This window comes from Lepidothrix coronata, unplaced genomic scaffold (assembly GCF_001604755.1).
Source record: "Lepidothrix coronata isolate B3197 unplaced genomic scaffold, Lepidothrix_coronata-1.0 Scaffold1, whole genome shotgun sequence".
In the NCBI taxonomy this organism is placed as follows: Eukaryota; Metazoa; Chordata; class Aves; order Passeriformes; family Pipridae; genus Lepidothrix; species Lepidothrix coronata.
In genome coordinates this window covers 4,179,246-4,199,983 of record NW_016690181.1, presented here as the reverse complement: position 1 = coordinate 4,199,983, position 20,738 = coordinate 4,179,246, and the positions used below count along the sequence as shown (strand labels likewise).

At 41.6% G+C, this 20,738-nt stretch overlaps 1 protein-coding gene across 36 annotated transcripts in view; it reads right to left on the bottom strand.

The window, feature by feature from the left end:
* The window catches only part of MADD (MAP kinase activating death domain), a 72,554-nt gene extending 52,488 nt beyond the window's left edge, over positions 1-20,066 (bottom strand). For 35 of the 36 annotated variants that reach the window (XM_017810620.1, XM_017810653.1, XM_017810849.1 and 32 more), the window contains exons 1-4: positions 19,986-20,066; positions 6,576-6,768; positions 3,129-3,743; positions 181-484 (exon numbers count right to left, since the gene is read on the bottom strand). In XM_017810620.1, the coding sequence (XP_017666109.1) occupies positions 181-484; positions 3,129-3,743; positions 6,576-6,637 (981 nt within the window). In that variant the 5' untranslated portion in view covers positions 6,638-6,768; positions 19,986-20,066. Of the gene's footprint in view, positions 1-180; positions 485-3,128; positions 3,744-6,575; positions 6,769-8,963; positions 9,005-19,985 lie in introns of all 36 variants that reach the window. The other variant, XM_017810628.1, reaches the window with a different exon arrangement.
* Between the last annotated feature and the right edge of the window lie 672 nt (positions 20,067-20,738).

Below are 20,738 nucleotides of genomic sequence, written 5' to 3'. Positions count from 1 at the left end.
GAGAACAGAACTTTTCAAACCAGGAACTTCAGAAGAATCTATTTCTTCCCCCCACTGCCATAGACAAGCTGATTCCAGGCAGTGCAGGGAGACAGCTATTCTACACATCCAGCCTATGCTGGTTTTGAAGAGGGCAGAGCTTCCTACATACTTATCAAAGATCTACTCTTCCCTTCTTACCTTATGCTCCAAAAGGATGCAGGTCAGCACCTGCAGGCAGGCATCCACTCCCAACAACTCCAAAGGCAGATGTAATGGAAAATCCACCAAGGTGAAGCGGGATGGATCAGGCAGAGCAAAGGTCAAAGCTGGTTGCAACTCATGCGGCAAGACTTCCACATCCACCCGCTTCTGACCAGCAACGGGCATTGGTGACCGGAGCAGACGGTATATCCAAGCCTCAATCTCCCGCAAGTCGTGTAGCAACGCACTAGACTTTTCTTCCACCAGGAGAGAGCCTGTGAAAATCCGCCACATCGTATCCCTGTACAGGGAGAACAAGGTTAAGACTCCTACAGTTTCTCTTGACAGCCATTCTGCAAGGCTCTTCCAGAGAAAGGGTAGATCCACAAAGAACTAAAAGAGGCAACTAATAAACATTTGATTACACGGTGGAATGGAAGATAGAGATTTAAGCTTACTGACAACCACTGTGGGGAAGTATAAATCTTTCTGTGGCAGGAATCAATACAAGTATGTCACTTGAGAGTTCATTTCATTCATTTAAAGGATTCGGTCAGGTCCAGATCTCTGACAAAATCTCATTGCCCTCTCATTTACTTGAAATTCAGCAGACACACAGGATACTTTTCTATCTCATACAGAACAGTGGCAGACTGACTGTAGAGCTCTGCTTCCAGCAGTCCTAGAAATCTTTGCAAGAATAGGAATTAAACATGAGATAATAAAAATATGCCACACCCAAGATATTCCAGATGTTTTGCCATGATAAAATATTCTTCTTCATCCTATCCTAAATTGTGCTGCATCATTCTTAAGAGCTAAATAATCCATGGCAGAAATGGACGTATTTCAGCTAAATCTCTGAAAGCTGTGCAGAAAACATTTAGGTACCTTAGCATAATAAGCAGCAATTTTTCCATGCCCTAAGCTAGCAATCTGCAAACCTGTAGCTCCCAGATGGGTTGGCCAAAAATCATATACGGCATTGCTCAGCACCTTCAGAGCTTCAAAACTCAAAACTGCATCTGATGAGGGAAGCAAGGGTGTTGTACACTTCAGCCCTTAATGCTGTAGAACAGTGAAGGCTGCAAACCTTCTGTATTCATTCTGCAAAAAACTTCAGCCTGACAAATATTTTCAGTTACTGCAACAGATCCCTTAGAAAGGTATGGGTTCAAATTAGAGATTCTACCTTCCAGTTCAGAACTTTAAAAAAGTAAAAAAAAAAAAGAAAAAAGATTCACAAATGAAGAATAATTAGAGAAATTTGGATGGGTCAAAATAAGGGCAATTTGAGATTACAGTAAGTACATGATACACCTCTCAGGAACTGTGACACTTTTCGTCCTCCACTCTTCCTTCAGCCACTTGTCATGCACGAGACATTGGGTTGTTAAGAGGCATGCTCCACCTTTTGACAGCAGTGAGGATTCGGTTTCACCTTTATTCTGCCACCACTTCAAAACTATTCTACTTTTCCAGGTCACCATTAGCAAATCACATGGTAATTCAAACCTGCTGTTTTACTTTTCCAAGAGATCTATGCTCACTATGCCTTCTCTTGCCCTCCTCGTTCATCACTCAATTCTCCTCTTTAAGCATTCTGTCCAATAAGAGCAAACTTTTCATATAACACATGCCACTCAAACACCGGAATACTCTACCACCCCTTTCAAAAAATCATATGAGCTCACTGAGTTGAGGAAAATAACAAAATTCAGTGTATTTTTTCTGCCTCAGTAATTATCAGACTAAATCAAGTGACAAAATAAACTTCCTTAATAGACACTTCCATAGGGGAGAGGGGAAATTTTGGTCTGACAGAATAATTTATTCCCCATCAGTGGATTCAGGTGATAAATCTGCTAACACAGGAATCAGTCATACTAGCCCAGAACACTCTCCTAGAAATATTCCAGGGCAGTAACCCGAGAAACAGGCTACTGCTCTATGAATGGGACACATTTCATGCAAAATGTAAAGAGCTTATAAAGATAAAAATTATAATAATCCTGTCATTTTTTGCTTTTGACAAGTTTAATTTGGAGTGTACCAAGCTACTTAATTCATATTATGTACTATCTCATGGCCCTGTCCCTCTTCCTGCTGAGATAATCCCCTCCTTCTCCAGAGTTTCGTTTCATATTTTTTCTATTCAATCAGCATATTGGAAAGGCAAATATCATCCTGGAATATAGGTTCCAGGCACAGCAGCACAGATATACATCCTTGACCGAAATACATATAAACGTTTTTCCTTCTCTACCCTACAGTGCAACAGCTTTTGTAACATACCCAACACTAAAATAGAAGATACGCAAGATTAATATATTACATTAAATATACACCAAGTTCCTGTTAATTTGCTGTTACCAACAACCATTCCCATATGTTTCCTAGACAACTCCCTTGTTTTTCTACCTCTCCTCGCTCTCCCCTTCAAATATTGTACTTTGACCTATTTCAGCTGATCCTGCTTCTCTAGTCTTTTCTCTCCCACACTGAAGTTCAGATTATTTCATAAGCTCGTTAAGCACATTTTCATCATTACCCTCTTGCCCCAAGCGGAAACTCTCTCTGTTATTTCTTGGCTGTTTCTAATTTGCCAGAGAATCAGTCTTGATGTACTCTGCCACAGAGCTTAAATGCCAAAGCAACAATAACAGCATCAGTGCTCAGCTTCAGTTGTCAGAAAGGTAGTGCCTCCTTAGGTGTATCAAAAATGAAAATCATATCAGTTTACAGAATCAGAGAAGTTTTAAAGACATCATTATAAAAATTTCCTTTTCCTAACAAGAACCTGGGTTAAAACAGTGAAAAAGGCCAACCATTGGTGTTTGGCTGCTTCTGCAACCATACCTGCACCCACAATTTGCCATGCAGACAATTGCAGCCCTGGACACAAACAGTAGGCAGAAAAAGTTCTTTCTTCCATCTCAACATACCTCTGCACCCCACGAGGAATGCCCAACTTCTTGCCCAACAGTCTCTCACTACAGCAGTCCACAAGTCTCTTGAGGGTGTAGAGACACTCACGAAATGTGGAAAAGAAGGGATAATGACTAAGGATGCACAGTGAAGTCAGGGTGCTGTTCCGAGAGCGATGACTGCCTTTGGCCAGACGCTTACTGTGCGGTGATCGATTCACATCAGGGGTAGACTCTGCACTTGGAGCCTGCAGTGAAGAACCACTCTCTGAACTCTCAGTGCCCACTTCCTCTTGGGGTGCTGATGCCTCTCCAGATTTAGGGATCTTCTGTCCCTCCCGACCTCGATGTCCCCCTGTGCCTTCTCCCTTCTCCTTGGGTACTCGCTTCTGGAAGGAGCGGTAGAAGTTGACACAGATTCCATAGCGAATGACACCTGTATCCTTGTCTGTGAGGGTGAAGACAAAGGAGGTGTCATCACGGAAGCTCATGCGTTTTTGCCGCACACTCAGACATCCTTCTGGCTGGCAGAAGAACACAACATCAGGTGGTAGAGGAAAGTCTGCATGGTCTTCTAGAGGGTAACGTCGCAGCAGTTCGGGAGTCTGAGCAACACTATCACTGCTTGGGTGCCTAGAAAAGAAGCAAGCAAAAAACCCACACATAGTTGATTAATACCAATAAAAATCTTTGTGAACTTCCTACTAACATGTCAGGAGCCTGTGGGCTCAGCTTCATCTTTGTCTCTTCTCTCCCCTACTATCCAGGGAAAGTGCAGCTTCTCAGTCACTGTCCACAATGCTCAATCGCTAGCACAAGGCAGAAAGGTCAAGTAAAGAAGCCTAAGCATATACCATCATTATCAAGGCCCAGCAAGGAGCGTGTTCAAATTTGACTGAGAAAAGGACTTTCAGGAGTACGTTGTTCCCAGGGGAACTCTATATTGTCATGTTTCCCTGACTCTGACTTTCAAAATTAAGTTAGCTGCACAGGTGGAGACCTGTGCAACACTTTGGCAGGAAATACACTGTCCCTCTCCAAACATCCAGTAAGATGAAAAGCCCCTGTATTTCAGCCATTTATGAACAAGATGAAAAATTAAATGAGAAAATCCAGTATCAATTCCTAACTGGGAAAACAAGAATTTACAAGGAAAGAACTCAGATGAATGGTGGAGTGATATGGACCTCATCCTAAAAAATTTTCATTAAAAAGTCCTAGCAACGATAGCCATATATATTTCTAGCTTTGATTTTCAGGTTGGACTTAAAGTGTAAGTTACTATAAAAGCAGTGTGGTAACATGTGGACCTATTAACACTGTGGTTCACTAATCTTTGTACCACTGTGTACCAATGGAACACAAAGACAGAAAGGCAGTACTGTTGTTTCCTAATTTTCCACTGGAAGAACAGATTCTTTCAAAATATTAACAATTTTCCTACCACTACTTTTCCATGAAAGTTAATGAATAACTGCCAGAGATACAGAAGGAGATCCAAATAGTGAAAGAAGAAAAACTTGTCCCCAGAGCAACCTCTCTTTGGTTTCACCTCTTTGCTATAGTCTGATCTCTCATCATTTTCTAAAGTAATTAGCATTTAGTATCATGTTTAATAAATGGAAGGTAGGAGACCTGGTTCCACCATCACTCCCCTATGGGATATGACACCAGACATTTTCTCATTTTGATACTTTAGATTTGCCTATTTCAAAATACAAATTACACTTGTTTTTCTCATATAATAGATATGAAAAAAAACAAACAAGTAGTAATGGAATGTTCCTAATTTATAAAAGAAACTGGTGCAAATAGCTCTGCTGACTAATTCTCCCAAACTAATATTTTATTACAGAAAAAGTAGAAATGCTTTCATAATGAAGCATAAATTCCTAACAAGATTTATACTGCCTGTATAGTTAAGTACTGAAATACTGTATGAAAAGAAAAATGAAACACTAAAAAGCTTTTATATGCTAGCAGACACAACTAATGCATCATCTGCTGAAGAACAAATATCAAATAATGCTGGTAAGGTTTAGAGAGTCTATTTCACAGTAAATGGTCAAAAAAATGACATCAATGAAGTACCAGTGAATATATCACCACTTCTTTTGCAGTAATATTAGCTACAAGGACAGAGTCTTCTCAGACATTGAGAACATTTGCATCTAATAAAAGAGAATAGTTGCAAAAGGCATTGCTATTTGTGCACAGTGGATAAAAAGAGGTAACAGTAGAGGCCACATGGAGCTCCTGAGGACTTTGTAGTAGAATCTACTTCAGTCAGCTCCATCTCTTACCATAAGCATTTGCTGAAGTGACTAATGAGACAACAGACCTCCGAGCAGTAGCAGTTTAGCTACCATGGGCTGACAAAAAGCAAGAAAACTGTGGGAGTCCAGAAGTGATACAAGCAAATTTCTAAGTGAGAACATCAGACACTATAAATGTCATTGCAGGAGGCAATTAACATTTCTTCCTCCTTTTTCTGGTTGGTGACACACATGTAGGAAAACTTGGTTATTTTCCTATAGACACTAAAAAGTAATTTAACTATTATTCTGTCCCTAAAATGCAATAATAAAAATAACTATTAGTTAGGATTATGCTATTTCCTCCACTTAGCCTATTTAAATATTGCATTCAAAGTATTCTGAAAAGAAAGCAAGAAGTAAAGCAACAGGCTGATGCACATAAACCACTGATATTTAGAAATGAAAGCAAAATAGACTTTGGGATACACTTACTAAAGAGACTCACAGAAAGCAGCTGCATAAACTTTGAATAAAGAAAAGTAACATTTACCGAGCAATTGTGTGTTTGACAAACAGAACACCTATCAACTCCACATTTCATACACACTTTAAGTAAATAAGCATAACATTTTATCTATTGGTAGTTAATAAGACTTTAAAAAACTGAAAGCATTCATGTCATTCCTATGAGGATTAAATAAGTATTAGAGAGAGAAAGAGCCAAGTAAGGCAAGTTCCAGATTTATTTTTTTTCAAGCTGAGTTTACAGACTACACTTCAAAAGCTAGAAAAGTGGTAGTATTTTACTACTAGTATGCTACTAGTAGTAAAATTAGTAGAAAACTAGTATTTTACTTGCATTTAGCTTTCAGTGTTTTCAATTTGTGAATCCCTCTGTCCTGACGCCAGTAAAAGCAAAGAAGTTCAGATATACTGGCTACCAGAAATAGCCAGTATTTATATAAATTGGCTTTTCTTAGTCACCCTTTGCAGACCCTGGAAAAGAAGTCTAAGGACAACAAATTAAAAACCTTTGGCTGCACTAGTATCTTTCAAAAAGCACCCTGGCCCAAGTAGATGCGACCCTTAGGGTAGCATTCTGCACACATTTCAAACAGCATTTCCTCAGCATCAAGCAAGGCTTCATCAATGGATGTAAGGCTATTTATTCCCAGGCCAAAGCATTGCTGAGGTTCTTTTACGTTACCTGGCTCCAATGATGACAAGATAGTCCAGTAAGCGGGGGCAGATTCTCTTTTTCTGCACCATTTTCCTTGACACCCCTCCCTATGTCATCTCAGTGAATTTCTGTTCATCGATCCAGTGGTCAATTATCCCATCAGCCGTGATCAACCGCCTTGGGGAACAGAATCTGCTGGAAACTATGTGGGAAGTCCAATCTACAATCAAGAAAAGCAAGAGTGTCAAAAGCACAATCAGGAATATCAAATACACATAAGCAACTTCATGGCCTTAATTACATTCCCCAGAAGCCTCAACATTCTGTGCACACACAGTCATCCACAGATTTCTATCTTCTTGACTATAAAACCACAGCACATGCCCACAAAAACAGAGAGAGCTGAAAAACACACAAGAAAAGAACAAGAGGATCTCAAGAATTACTGGTTGGAGTCGATCATCTCAGAGGCCTTTCCCCACCTTAACGATTCTATGATTCTGCTCTAAAGGAAAACACAGACAAACAAAGCAGCATTACTTGCAAAGCGCTATTCAGTAAGTGGCTTGCATGATGTTTAGGTAAATCCATGACATCCCTACAGTGCTTGGGAAAGGAGCTTCAGTTGGCAACACTGTACAGCTAAAAATGACTGAAGAAAAAGACACAATCTAAACTTTAGCTGTGTGACAAACAGAAGGGGTAACATCAAGAGAAGTCCAATTTAGCAAAATGCATCTCACAGTCCCAAACCTGCAAGTGGCCTACAGCAAGAATGATCTCCACAATCCCCAATGACTGTGATCTCTTAACACTTTTTCTGTGAAGGTATAGAACTGCAGGTCTACAGAACTGCAGTTTGCAATAGCAAAAGTGCCTCTTGTAAATCATACTGTTTCTTTCACTTACTTACAACTGGTATTTTACTACAGCATTACTACTTCTCAATAATTATGCTTAATAGATATCCAGAACTCAGCAAGCACTGTAAAATCGTTCTTTCCAATCCCACAATTCATACTTCATTGAATTTACGACAGAGAGAGGGGAAAAAAAATCTTAAAAAGTAATACAGTTCCACATTACAATGTTCCCTATCCATGTTTGAAAACAATCTGAAAACAGAAATTTTCTGAAACGGAAAGTTCTCAGAAACTCTAAAAGTCAGAGATGCTCAAAGTATACTACAAGTTTACTGAGTAACCCAATGAAAGTATTAGTAGAGTTATTTTATACTCAAAAAATTTGAACTGATTGCCTTTGGGGGCATATTCAGAGTAAGGTTTCCACTTCAGTTCATGTGTCTATCCTAAGACTGTCACAGAATTCGGAAAATTATTATTGCTGTACTAAAATATTTCAGTTCTGCAGCATAAAGTTTATATTTCATTTGTATAGAAGTAAAACAGATTTACTAACAACCTGTAAATCTCAGCAAAATCAGATTATTTTCTTGATGTTTCTCTCAATAATTCACAATCAAAAGTTAGTTAAAAGCACTGTAACTGTCAGCATCTCAGAGTCACATTCGAAGTCTAGCAACATATTTTCTTCCTAGCCCTTCACATTCGAGAAACAGAGTTGGGGAATTTTATTCACTAGCTTTCCAAATACCAGTAAGAAAACAAACACACACACACACAAAAAAAAAAAAAAAAAAAAAAGATGTATGTGGCTTATAAAAAAGGAAAATCATACTAGTCAGTAAGTATTAATTAAGGAATAATAAACTGAATGAAACTTTAATGCTGACACACACAAACTCCCACAACTTGTAAAACTTTGCTGCACAGTTTTAGCAGATCCTCAATTACAGTCACTGCAGGCTCCCAAGTGACAGCACTATGAATTATCTTCTCTGACCAGCAATACTGTTATAAATTATCTTCTCTGAATAACAGACAAAATACAGACACAGGAAGCAAAGTTCCTGTTTCTTCATTTTAATGACATTATTGAAACATTGTAGAATTTGCCCAGGAAAAGCTTTTGATCCTTGATATTCTACAAATATCTTCGTGTAGATTAACTCAAGAAGAACAAGATGAAGTTGGGATGATCAAGTGGACCTTTTTGTCTCCAGTTTGTTTTCTTTCCAAATACCTTTACTCCGAACTCTTTAAAGTACAAACTGATCAGTTACAGATATAGGAACAGGAATAAGTTACCACGATGTAACCTAGAAGTATGACTTTGAGGAAATTTTGCTACTTGTGGTAACGAAACATATGTTCTTCCTCTGTAACAGAGACTACCCTACCTCTCAGTGAAGGTGGAGAAAGTAAAATGCATTTACAGTGGAGTAAAAACTTGTGCAGTGACTACAGAGTACTGAGAGACTACAAGACTACAACCTTAACTTACCTTTTAGTAACAGCATTAAAGAGTATTGTAGCAGTATTTGTTGGAACTCACCTTCCTAATCCTGTCTGGAATTGGACACCACAGTTGATAATCTGTATAAAGTAACACAAAAGACATCAAAGTCCTGCCTCCTGCCCCCTATCTGCCAAAAGCTTGCTTTCAGGTCAATGTCATTCCCTTCTCTGTGCTGGTAGAAGTGCTCATGCCGCTACATGGTGACCCAGGTTGTGGAATTGATATGGACTAAAACTAAAACTTTCCCTTATCCTCCCTTGCCATTTTTTGGTTTTACTAGGTTGGGGGTTTTTTTGAGTTGGTTCACCAAGTGGCCCCACAAACGCTTGTGAGGGCACGAAAAAAAGGTAGGAGCAAGCAGTTAGGGGAATCTGGAAAACCTGACTGAACATAATATGATCACAGAACTACAGACAGCATCTCTACAGGTAATCCAGAGATAAACTAGTTTCTTTCTCAGAGATTTGCTATCATCTTCCCCCTACCTTCTGGATTTTACAGACTAAGTACATTAGGACAGAAATAGATCGAAATAGATCAAACAACCAAGAGATACTTCAATTTCTCCTCTTTCATGTTGGCATTTGGACCTGAACTGAGATATTAACTTGACTCCGAGATGGCACAAGTTTTGACATATCAATGTCAAAACCTCTTCTCTCCCTCAAGCCACTTTAAAGTTGCTTTTTCTGAAAAGGTTTCTGCGGCGTTTCTCTTTGCAAACATATTGGAATCAGCCCTTTGAAGGCTGGATCCTCAAGCAGCACTTGAGACTTTCTACAACTTCAGCACAAGAAAAGAAGAAAAATAAAGAAGTGAAGGCCACCACAGAAACATACTGCACAAACAGATCACATATCAGACAACATCGTAATTTAAATAAGCACTTATATGGATGATGAACAGGTTGGTGAGAACTAACACTACCCACCTACTGTAGCAGCTGTCAGCAATACTCACGAACTAGTAAAAAGTTGGCACAGTAGCCTAGATGTAAAGACAAAAGGCCAGAGGCAGCATCAACCCACAGCCTACCAGTAACTCAAGATACAAAAGAAGTGTTCAAAACAACAAACAGATCTATTACTGGCACTACTCTGCATTTCAAAATTGCCAAAAAAAACCCCAAATTTCAGGTTGTAGCACAACTTCTTAGAGGACAATCTGCATGGCATTCTGCAATTTAAAGTCCTCCCAGGAATAAAAATCTATATAAACACACAAAAACTCATGAAAAGCGCCACACCACAGAACAGATATGGCAGCATGAAAGAACCGCAGCAGACTTTTTATCAGTTTAGAGCCACCTGTGTCAGACCAATACCCTGCAACCCAAGAGACATGAATCATGCAGCAACTCTGTTTCATCTATCCCTTAGAGTCTTCAGCCTTTTTTAAGTGTCTTTTCATTGTAGACACAAAGCTAGAGGAACAAAGTAATTTAGTCAAAGAATAACCTGAATACGACAAACTGCTAATGCAACCTGGCTCACTGCATTTGCTCTGGCTGAGATGGAGTTCATTTTCCCCACAGCAGCTCTCAGTGCTGTGCTGTGTGTTGGTAGCTGGAAAGGTGTTGACACACCAGAGTCTCGGCTACCGCTGAGCAGTGCTCTCACAGCATCAAGACTGTCTCTCCAGCATTCCCCCCTCACCAGCAGGCTGGGGAGGTGACATAGCCAGGACAGCTAACCCAAACCTAAGGGATATTCCACACCATATGACATCTGCTCAGCAATAAAAGCTAAGAGAAAGGAGAATCCATTATTTACAACATTTGTCTTCCAGAGCAACCACTAAGCCTACTGAAGCTCTGCTTCCCAGGAAGTGGCCAGACATCACTTGCTTATGGGAAGTAGAGAACAAAAGTTTTTGGGTTTCGTTGCTTCCATGAACGTAACCTTTGCTTTATTAAACCGCCTTTATCTTGACTCACAAGGGTTTTTTCCACCTCTGTCCTGCTGAGGAGGGCAGTGACAGAATGGCTCAGTGGACAACTGGCATCCAGTCAGGGTCAACCCACCACACTCACAGTTGTTTTCATCACACAGAAGCTTCCAGCTCTGACAGGCCTTACACTCAACTATAGGACAGTTAGCAGGCATTTAGATCATTGCCTGCAAAAATGATATAAAAACAACAGATTCATTTCCAACAGGCAGATGTTAAGTCCTGCTTTCCTTGCAACTCTTCCATACTTCAGGATGGTACCAGAAAGGCTTCTCCTTCCATTATGTCCTGTTTTTATTTGGTACAAGGATCATACTGCACAGCTCACCAGTGTGTGCATACCTTTAGAATATAAATCAGCATTTTACAATTCCATTTGCACACTGACTGAGTAAAGAACATACAGTGGGACATTAATTTGTAAGAGAAAAAAAGAGGAAGTCAATAAGGAGACAGAACGAATTACAGGACAAGAAGCCACATGAATTATGGTTCACTTTCACCTGGTGAAATACCTGATATCCAGCCACACCCAAAAGGAACAAAATTTTTAGTTCTAAAATGTCCTTGGAACACCCTGAATTTCTGTTTACTCTCAGCCAAAACAGTCTGTACTTAGTTCAGATCTATAGCCACTATGCCTGACCTTAGTGCATTGTTTACTGTGAACTCAAGATCCATACCAATCGGACTACACTGAAAACTGAAACAAACACAAAAAGGGCCAGAAGTTTCAATGCCTGCTTTTGGGTTGATTTACGTTTCCTTTTCTCACATCACACACCTTTACCTATCTGCTAAACTATGAGAAATATGGGCAAATCCCTCCAGACCAGTCAACCTGCACACAGGAACTCTTCTCAACTCACCACAGAACTTGAATCAACATGGTCTGAAGCACAATATGAACTGTTCATGGTAGCTTTGATCTGTCTTTAGAGATTTTAATAAACTTTATGGAGTCCTTACCACTGAAATTTTGGTTATTTCTTCTTCCAAGTCTGTTTCAAATTATCTCATCCATTCTCTCTGGTAAAGCACATACTATTTTTGCTTGTACTAAGGTTTTAAAGAAGCAGACAAGCAGGTCTCTTTTCACATGATCCATTTTCCATTTTCTCTGCTTAACATCTATATGAACACTAAACACTGCTAAATAGTTTTATACTTAAAAATATGCAACATTCTAGGAAGCTCATTATCAATATTATCCAGATAATACAGTGCTTCTACTAACTCAAGAAACACAGATGACAGCGTAGACACTTCTCCAGAGCTTGACAGAACATGGAACAATTTCTAAAATCAGACCTGGATGGACTTGCTATACTGGTGCAGCTGCTTTATGTGTGTTACCATCCACCTTGGCAAGGCAGCAGTGCATGCCAACCCTGTGACTCCTAAAAAGATACTAGCACTTTGGAATAAAAAAAAAAAAGGCATTTTCAAAGCATTGCAAGCATGTCTAAAACAGACAATGGCATAATTATCTAGTATGATTAGTCTGTAATACAGGTGTGGTTCTGTAAAATGCCTAGGGATAGTTCCAAGCATAAGAAATCACCCAGTAGAGAACGAGACTGCAGGCAGATTCTAAAAGCATCCTCCTTGGAGCACATGCATATCTTCAATCAGTAAGAGTTCCTTGTGGATAAAACAGCAGATGCATCCCAACTGTTTTCACTTTCCATCTATCCATAAAGCTTAAGGAAAAGGACAGAATTAATCAGATTAAAGAAAATTAAAGAATTAATTGTGAAAACAGTTTTTGGTAATACAAGAAGACTTTCTTTGAAGACCTTCTGAATAATTATAATAATTTAAAGATTTCTTCCTACTACATAATATTATCTCTTTGCCTTCTGAAAACAGTACTGACACAGACAAGCTTCTTTAGCCTCCATATCAGTTTTCCAGAGCAAAATGGAGGTAGCGTGGACAGGGATGCCGAAAAATAGACTGAACATGACCAGAATGAGTTCACAAACAGAAGTATCATGCCATACAGAGAGGAACATTTTTGCAGCATCACAGAGTGGAGCTGGACTGATTCAGGTTCTCGGTTGCTATAGTGACAGATTTCCCCGTCCCTGCCATATGCTGGCCCTTCAGCGTTGCTTCCTCTCGCCTCCCTGCTTCGGCCAAATGCTTGGTCAAAGCAGCCTGCTGTACATGCAAGATCACGCAGTCACCACACATGCACATGGTGTGAAAGCAGACCCACAGGTAATCTGATTCAGATCAATCACCATAGCAACCCAATCTTTTAGTCTCTAGATTTTAGCCTGTCGGGTATATTTATAGAGCAGCTGCAGTGCTCCACCCCCTCTGCTCCACCACCAAAGCTCCCAGCACTGCCCACGCTACAAACAAGCTTCACCCAGGCACACGGACTGCCTGGAGTGAACACTGAAACACACCCATCCTGGCACCTGCAGGCCCTCAAGTTAGATGACAGCGTAGTATTTGCAACATGCTAAATAAACGCCTCCCAGTCAGTGAGGTTTCCCATATCCACAAATACTAAAAATATCAGAAGTCATTATTACCCATGGAAAGCTGAGTACCAACCACAGCTGACAAGATCCACTTATCCAGGTACTCACAGGATGCTTCCACAGACATGCACTGCAGCTGCTCCTTTAGTATTACAGAAAAAGGATGTGCAAAGTGTGCTAACACACAATCCTAATAGGAACTTGCAGACAGCAGCAAACGCAAAGGAGTGGTTCCAGCAGCCCCTGCTCTACAGAGGCAAGGCTGTACCTACCAGTAGATTTTTGAAAACCACGCAGAAAAATCAAGACCGAGACCTTGAATGAGCAACAAGAGACAAGCATGTGAGAAAGAACAGTATGCAAATACTGTTACTCATTTTATTCTATTACGCTCTTGGGAAAAAACATCAACAATTAACTAATGTAGGAAAAGCATACACTTTTACAGTACTCCATTTCCTAATAGGAAAGAGATGACAGATTTTAGCCTCAGCCCCAGGTCATTTCATACACTTCATTTTATGTTAAAGCCCTTATCCTCCTCCCTTTCTTCACTGCCTGGAACATCCCTTTAGTTATCCTCCCTGTCAGGATCATTGTACAGGACACACAGTGAGAGTACCACTCACTATAGAATCATAGAACAAATTCTGGCATAAAAACCCTCTGCCAATCTGGCTGATTCTCCTGCTCTACACTGTTTGAATTTAAACTCATCTTTTATTTAAAATTAATCTCCAGAGATTTGCACAAGAGAACAGTAACACAGGAGCTTTGGCTCCCTGTCCTTCACTCTTTTCAAGTCTGTCCTTTTTTGCCCCTCCTTATGAAATGTCACCATCACAAAATACCAGCGCTTTCTCGTCTATTTCTACCTCATCAGTTTTTCATTTATTCTCAAATCTGAAGTAGCAACCACTCATACACTTTCCAAGGCATGGGGGGGGGGAAGGAAGGGCAAACCAAAACCTACACAATGCCCCCAAACTAGCCTAGTAGTGCAACCACTATAGCATTACCTTCTTTTCCAAACCAGAACTGGTTTTGGCTTGACCTTTGAGTTAAGAAGCTTTGTTTCTGCTTCTGACTACAGCCTAGACCCCAGCATCCACAAGATGCTTCCATTCCCAGCCCTCAGCCCCATTTGAGAAGTAGGCCACAGTTCCTATAATCCGGGCACCAGAAGGTTTTTTCCAAAAGCCAAACAGTGCAAATGTACAGCCATAAAAAATTAACAGGAAAACAACAAAACGTGACATTTGAGAGAACTGCTGGATGGAGCTGCAACTGCTAAATTATTCAGTGCTCTCCCTTGCTACGGTGCCTCCCCAAGCCATGGTAAGCAACTCTAGGCCAGGAGACATTACTCATGGCACCATCACCACGAAATACAGGCAGATACAACTCTGTTTCCTGGAGAAGGGTCACACAGGGACAAATGACAGGCTCACTGAGATCCCAACAATAAATTCCAGCCATTTGTAAGACAGAAAAAGGGGACACTCACAAACAGCGTGGAAACACTGAAACATTGCTCAGGACAATGAGAACCAGAAAATAAAGTACTTGAAATAATCCAGCCATTTGGCTGTTGTTAGCACCACGGAACTCAGAGCCTCAAATCTGTTTTGCCATGTATTAGAAACACTCTAATTGTGTTAGAGTGTCTCCCTCCCTGCCTGTCTCCCCACGCATACCACGTGCCTTCTTATTCCTCCCTTCTACGTGTTTTCTCTTCATCAACACTGTGGAAGATCAGAAATTCCTACTCTCAAACCAATTCTACTATTAATTTTGGTGATAAATCACAGTACCAGCTGGTCAAAACTGACAGGAAATAAAGCCCATTTTTTAGTCTGGAAGAGCACTGGGATGTGAGAAGCTCGTGTTTGGCAGCCTCATCCACACATAAACATTGGGGGAAACAAGCTCAGGAGGAAGACAGGACAGGAACTGCCTCAAGCAACAGTTCAAGCCAACAAATGACAGAACAAGGGGTCCCAAGGGGACCTTCTAGACATTGGTAGTCACCACGGCAAAGGAAGGAGGGGACACACAATGCCTGCTGGATATGGCTGAGAACTAATGAGAAAAAGAAGGTAGAAACCGGGTGTCCTGGAGGACAGAAGAAGCGTACCCAGCTCATGGCTCCAGCAGAGTGCAGTTCAACTGCCATCAGGTGGAAACAGATGTGGCAGCAGAGTGGCTCAGTGTTTGTGGGTAAAGCAATTCTGGCGGAAACTGGTTTTGATTCTTAATCATTTTTATCACAAAAAGCACTCCTCTCCTCCTGATAAGGTTTAAACAAGCAGAGGCACAACTCCCCATCTCCTCCTACAAGGGTCTTTCCAGAGCAAGTACAATATACCCAGGCAAGCACAGATCCAGGGAAGCTGGTGTCAAAGCTACAGGCAAGAAGAGCATCAAACGTTTTATACTGACAGTTGGAAATTCAGTTAGAATATAATGGGAAGCAGGACACAACCACAGTGCTGAACTGGCAGATGAGACAGAGAAACACAACAGATTAAGAAAAAAAAAAGCTGCTCTGCTCAAAAGATAACACACAGTTCCTGGAGGTCATCAGATACCAAATTTGACAGCGTATCTTTGCCTCCTAAGTAAAAAAACAAGTGTTGATTCCCTGATTCTCACAAATATAACTGTTTAGAAATTAGTTACAAACAAAACAAAAAGCAAAGATCTGACAAACATTACCGGATAAGTCAAAGGCAATATGATGACCGGCGCTTTATTCAGGGACACTGCTGCTTTGAAATATTGAAGACTGTGGAAGAAACAGAAAATCATGAAACTTTGTTCCTTGCTGCTATGCCAATGCATTACTTGTCACAGGGACCCAGATACATAACACACTCTCATTTAACTGCAATGTCTAGGAACACAGCATAAGAACTGCCTCAGCTTAGGTAATTTAGGCATATGAAAGTAGCAGTTCTAACTTTCAAATTACTGTAAGGGTCCTGCTAGTTGCAGGTATCTAAAGTAAACACAGCCTCTCACAATTTAGTGGTTTTGAGGCACCAAAAGGCACGGCCTCCCCATTTGGGAGTTCTCCAGTATAAAGAGATTTCAGAGCTCCTGGTAGTACATGGGTAAATTCTTCAGAGTTTTGCTGGATTTTGCGTTTCAGTTGGTTATTCTAGTTCTAAGAGACAAATCAGGAGCATGTTTGTCAATCATTAACAGTAATCTTCATATGGTTGTGAAAGGTTTAAAGACCTCCAGTGACAGAGAATCTAATTGTGCTAAAATTCTTTTCCAGCTCAGACAACAGAGCAAAGACCAGCAGAATTATACAGGTTCAGTTACAGAGAATGAACAATAGGTCAACACTGTTTTTTCATAGATCTCAAGGTGGAAAAAGAAAAGCAGTAAAACATTCTGTCTTCAAAAGAAATATCACAATTATTCTACAGATTAACAGACTATCCCACTAAAAAACACTCCTTTCTAATGATGCTTCATGCTGCTCATTTTTATTTCACTTTGTGTCTTAGGTTGTCACTTAGGTCACTGACAACGCTTTTACTTCACAAAAATTTATACCTTGAGATAGATGGAGGCCATTTAAATTGGGGATGTGGTATTAATCTTACATCTCAAGCTCTTTCATTCTTTTTTCTAAATCCTTTCCTCATTGCTGCAAATCCCTAATCAGAAGTTGTATTCTGTATTTTCTAGTATTACATTGAATAACTATGTTTGCTGAGGGACTGCCCGGAAATTTAATGGAATATATCTGAAATGCAGACCCCATAGGGCCAAAGGACATTTGCAGGAATTAATCTGGGTTGTAACATATGCATTTTCTGTCTCCAATTCCTTCCTAATGGAAAGTAAGTGAAACATTCAACTGTACTAAGGTTTAACAAAAAAGTATCAATTACCATCTTGTGAGCATGATGGCACTACCCACCTAGTTAAAAAACTACGGTGTGAAATGACAGGCAAGACACTACATTTTACACCATTTCTTATCCACTCACACACTAAATCTCTACCAGTATGTTTTCCAAAAAAAAAAACAACTTATCTGGAATGGAGTATCAGAGAAAATCTATTAGCTTGACTGCTGTAAACTAAAAACTGTGAAGAGATTTATTCTTTTAGAATTTAGCAGTACTTGTGACTTGCTAATTTAATACCAGAAATTCTCATAAATATTTGGGTTTTCAACTGGCTCATCACAGAAGGTCTAAAACAGACCAGACTGAATATCTTGACAGAGGTATGCCTAGTATATTCTGTCTATACAGAACCTGAATATTCAATATGGCTTGAGGTGAGAGAGAAAAATTATGAGCCTCTGTACCCCTCACCCCAAGGCAGATGAAATCAAAGCCAACACTAATTTAGGAAGATGATATGAACAAGTGTTTTAGTAAGAGCTGAGATTTTACCTCTCCAACTCTCAAAATCCTTCTGAAACAGACTGAAGTTGGACTTCATTACATACATACCCTGTCTGTTTTCAAAAGAGTTACAGAATGGTACTGAGGCTGAAGAAAAGGTTTGCCCTCTAGTATATTTACTTTATGTTTTTCCATGAAAATTAGAAGACTTTTTTTTTTCCAGTCGCTACACAGCCTTTGGTTCACCACCATTCATGGCTTTGGCACATAACACATACATCATGAAACTGTGTCTCGGCCATGCTACACGCTTTGTATGGACAGCATTCTTTCAGTGAGGATATTATTCTCCTTTTTGCCTATCCAAGAAATTATAATTTTTTTTAAGTAAGAACAGTGTGGAAACTAATGCAGTAGGATTCTGAAGCTTACACCTGGAAACCTGTTAATTTGATAAGAACACAAAAGTCCAGACTCATGATAAAACTGCAGCACCATTGGGCAGGCATGTACAAGATTTTTTAGTGAGGACAAAGCTGTATTATTTTCCAAACAAAGCATTCTGGAGACTTGCTCATGATTTTGCATTTTATTACACAGTAAAATATTTAATGAGTGTATATTTAATTCCAGTGTCTATTAAATCCTGTCCAAGAGCTGTGCATTTTCTAACAATACAACAGTAAAGCAAAAGTAGTATTTTATAGCTAGAATGATCTATCAGTTCAGTGTTACATAACATGTTATGATGGGATGGCCAGATGAAATCCTGTAAAAACTGCATTTTGACTATGTTGGATGTGAAGTGCTCTCTCTCTGATGTGTCAGTATTGCAGATTTTCATTAGTGCTGAAAACAGCAAGTACTTCTTGTGCTCATCCAAAACAGTTCCCTAGGTTCAAGCAGCATAAAGTCCAAAAATAGAGACGCTTCCTAAATAACCTATATTTGGATGACTTTGGTTTGATTATGTGACCCTGAGGACACCACAATACATCTTCCCTCCCTCTGCTTCTGCCTACAAGTAGCATCCTTTTTACAGATAAGGAGCAAAGGATTCTTTTTTGCTGCAAGGAGCACAGCAAGGACACTTGGGAGCACACCAACAGAAATGCTGACCCAGAGTTGCACTGGATGTAGAGAAAATGGCTGGTTTGTCTTGGGAGATCACAAAATATTGCCAGATTACAGTTCTAACCCATCTTCATGGGGCTACAAATTTATATTGTCTGTTATTTTGGGTATGTCTGAAAACAGTGTGGTGTATGGGTGAGTTCAGGGAAAAAAGGGAGAGGAGAAAGATAGGCAACAAATCAGTTTCCTCCAAGGCTTATCATTTCTCTAAGCCTTTCTTTACCGTGACTCCACACAAACAGTGACACAGACCAAGCTCGCTTCCCCTCCTTCGCCTGACAATAAAAGCGAGCAACACAGCAAGGTGGTGACACCCATTTCTAAAGAGAAAGTGCTCTTGATTTATAGGTGACTTAATAAGAAATTGCCTAGCATAAAGTGGATTTCCTATTCTATTGTCTTAGGGAGTAATTGGATCTGCTGTTTACAAACCAAGGAGTAAAAGCACCTTTCCAGTCACATTACCGCAGCAACCCCTTCACAAGGCTACACACCTCACCCCTTCCAAGGGGATAGACCGCCCTGCGCCTCCCTTCTCCCTTCCCTCACTATCCTGCCCGCTCCCTCGCGGCAGGGAGCAAGGAAAAGCCGCCGGGAGGCCCGGGCCCGGAGGCGGCGGGGCCCGCGCCCGCACACCCGCCGCACCCCCGGACCCGCCAGCGACCTCTCAGGGGCTGCTGCCCGACGGCGGCCAGCTGAGCCCCGCGGCCACAGCGGGACATCGCGGCCCCGCCCGCCATCGGCACCCGGCAGGATGGAGCAGAGCCCGGCCGGCCCCGCTCCCCGCAGCGGCGGGCCCCGATCTCTGCCCGCCGCCGACCGTGACCTTGCGGAAGGAAGGGCTCGCCGCTCCCGAGCATCCCCGCCGCGCGCGGCCGGACGGCTGCGGCGGAGCCCGGGGCGGGCGGGGATGCCCCGCCGGCAGCTGTCCGGGTGCGGGTCACTGCAGGCAGCGCCGCCGGCTGCGCTCCCAGCCCGACTCACGCATAGCGGCGGTGGGGCAGGCTCCGCTTCTGACATGTGCACGCACCCCGCCGCCTGCGGCACCGGCACCGGCACCGGCACCGGCACCGCCCGCCCGGCCAGGCCGCCCCGCTCACCTGCGCCGCCGCCGCCACCGCCGCTCTGCCCGCCCCGCCAGTTCCGCATCGAGCGCCAGGAGCGGGACGCGCCACCGCGGCCCGCGGGGGGCAGAGAGGGCGGGGCGGAGCGAACCACTAGTCCTCATGGCGGGGGGAGCCGCCTCGCCAGCCTCCCGCAGGGGGCGCTGCGGCCTCTGAGCGGCAGCCGGCGGGAGGGAGGCGGGATGTGGGGGTGGGAAACAGCTCCCCAGAGCAGGCTGCCTGAGGAGAATGGGGAACCCTTCAGCTTGTACTTTCACCCTCTGTATTGAGCTACTTACCCGCTGATTTGCTACAGGCTTCATGAGATTACAAGAGAATTTGGTTATTAAAAGCTTGAGATACAGCTTTTTTAATTCCTTCCAAGCTCCCATAAACCACTGCGCAACCAAATCCGTTTATTAACAAAACAAAAATTACCAAAATAAACTCAAAATGCAACCACAAGCACCGCAAGTAACCGAAGAGTTTAAAATATTTTTATATATGAGGTGTAAAATGGTGAAATAGTTGATTTGATATTCACAGAATCACCAAATATGCTGAGCTGGAAAGGATCCACAAGGATCATTGAGTCCCCACACAGGACATGCCCAAGAATCGTACCATGCGCCCAAGAGTATTGTCCAAATGTTTCTTGAACTCTGTCAGGCTTGGTGCTGTGACCACTTCCCTGGGGAGCCTGTTGCAGCACCCAACCATTCTTTGGGTGAAGAACCTTTTTCTGATATT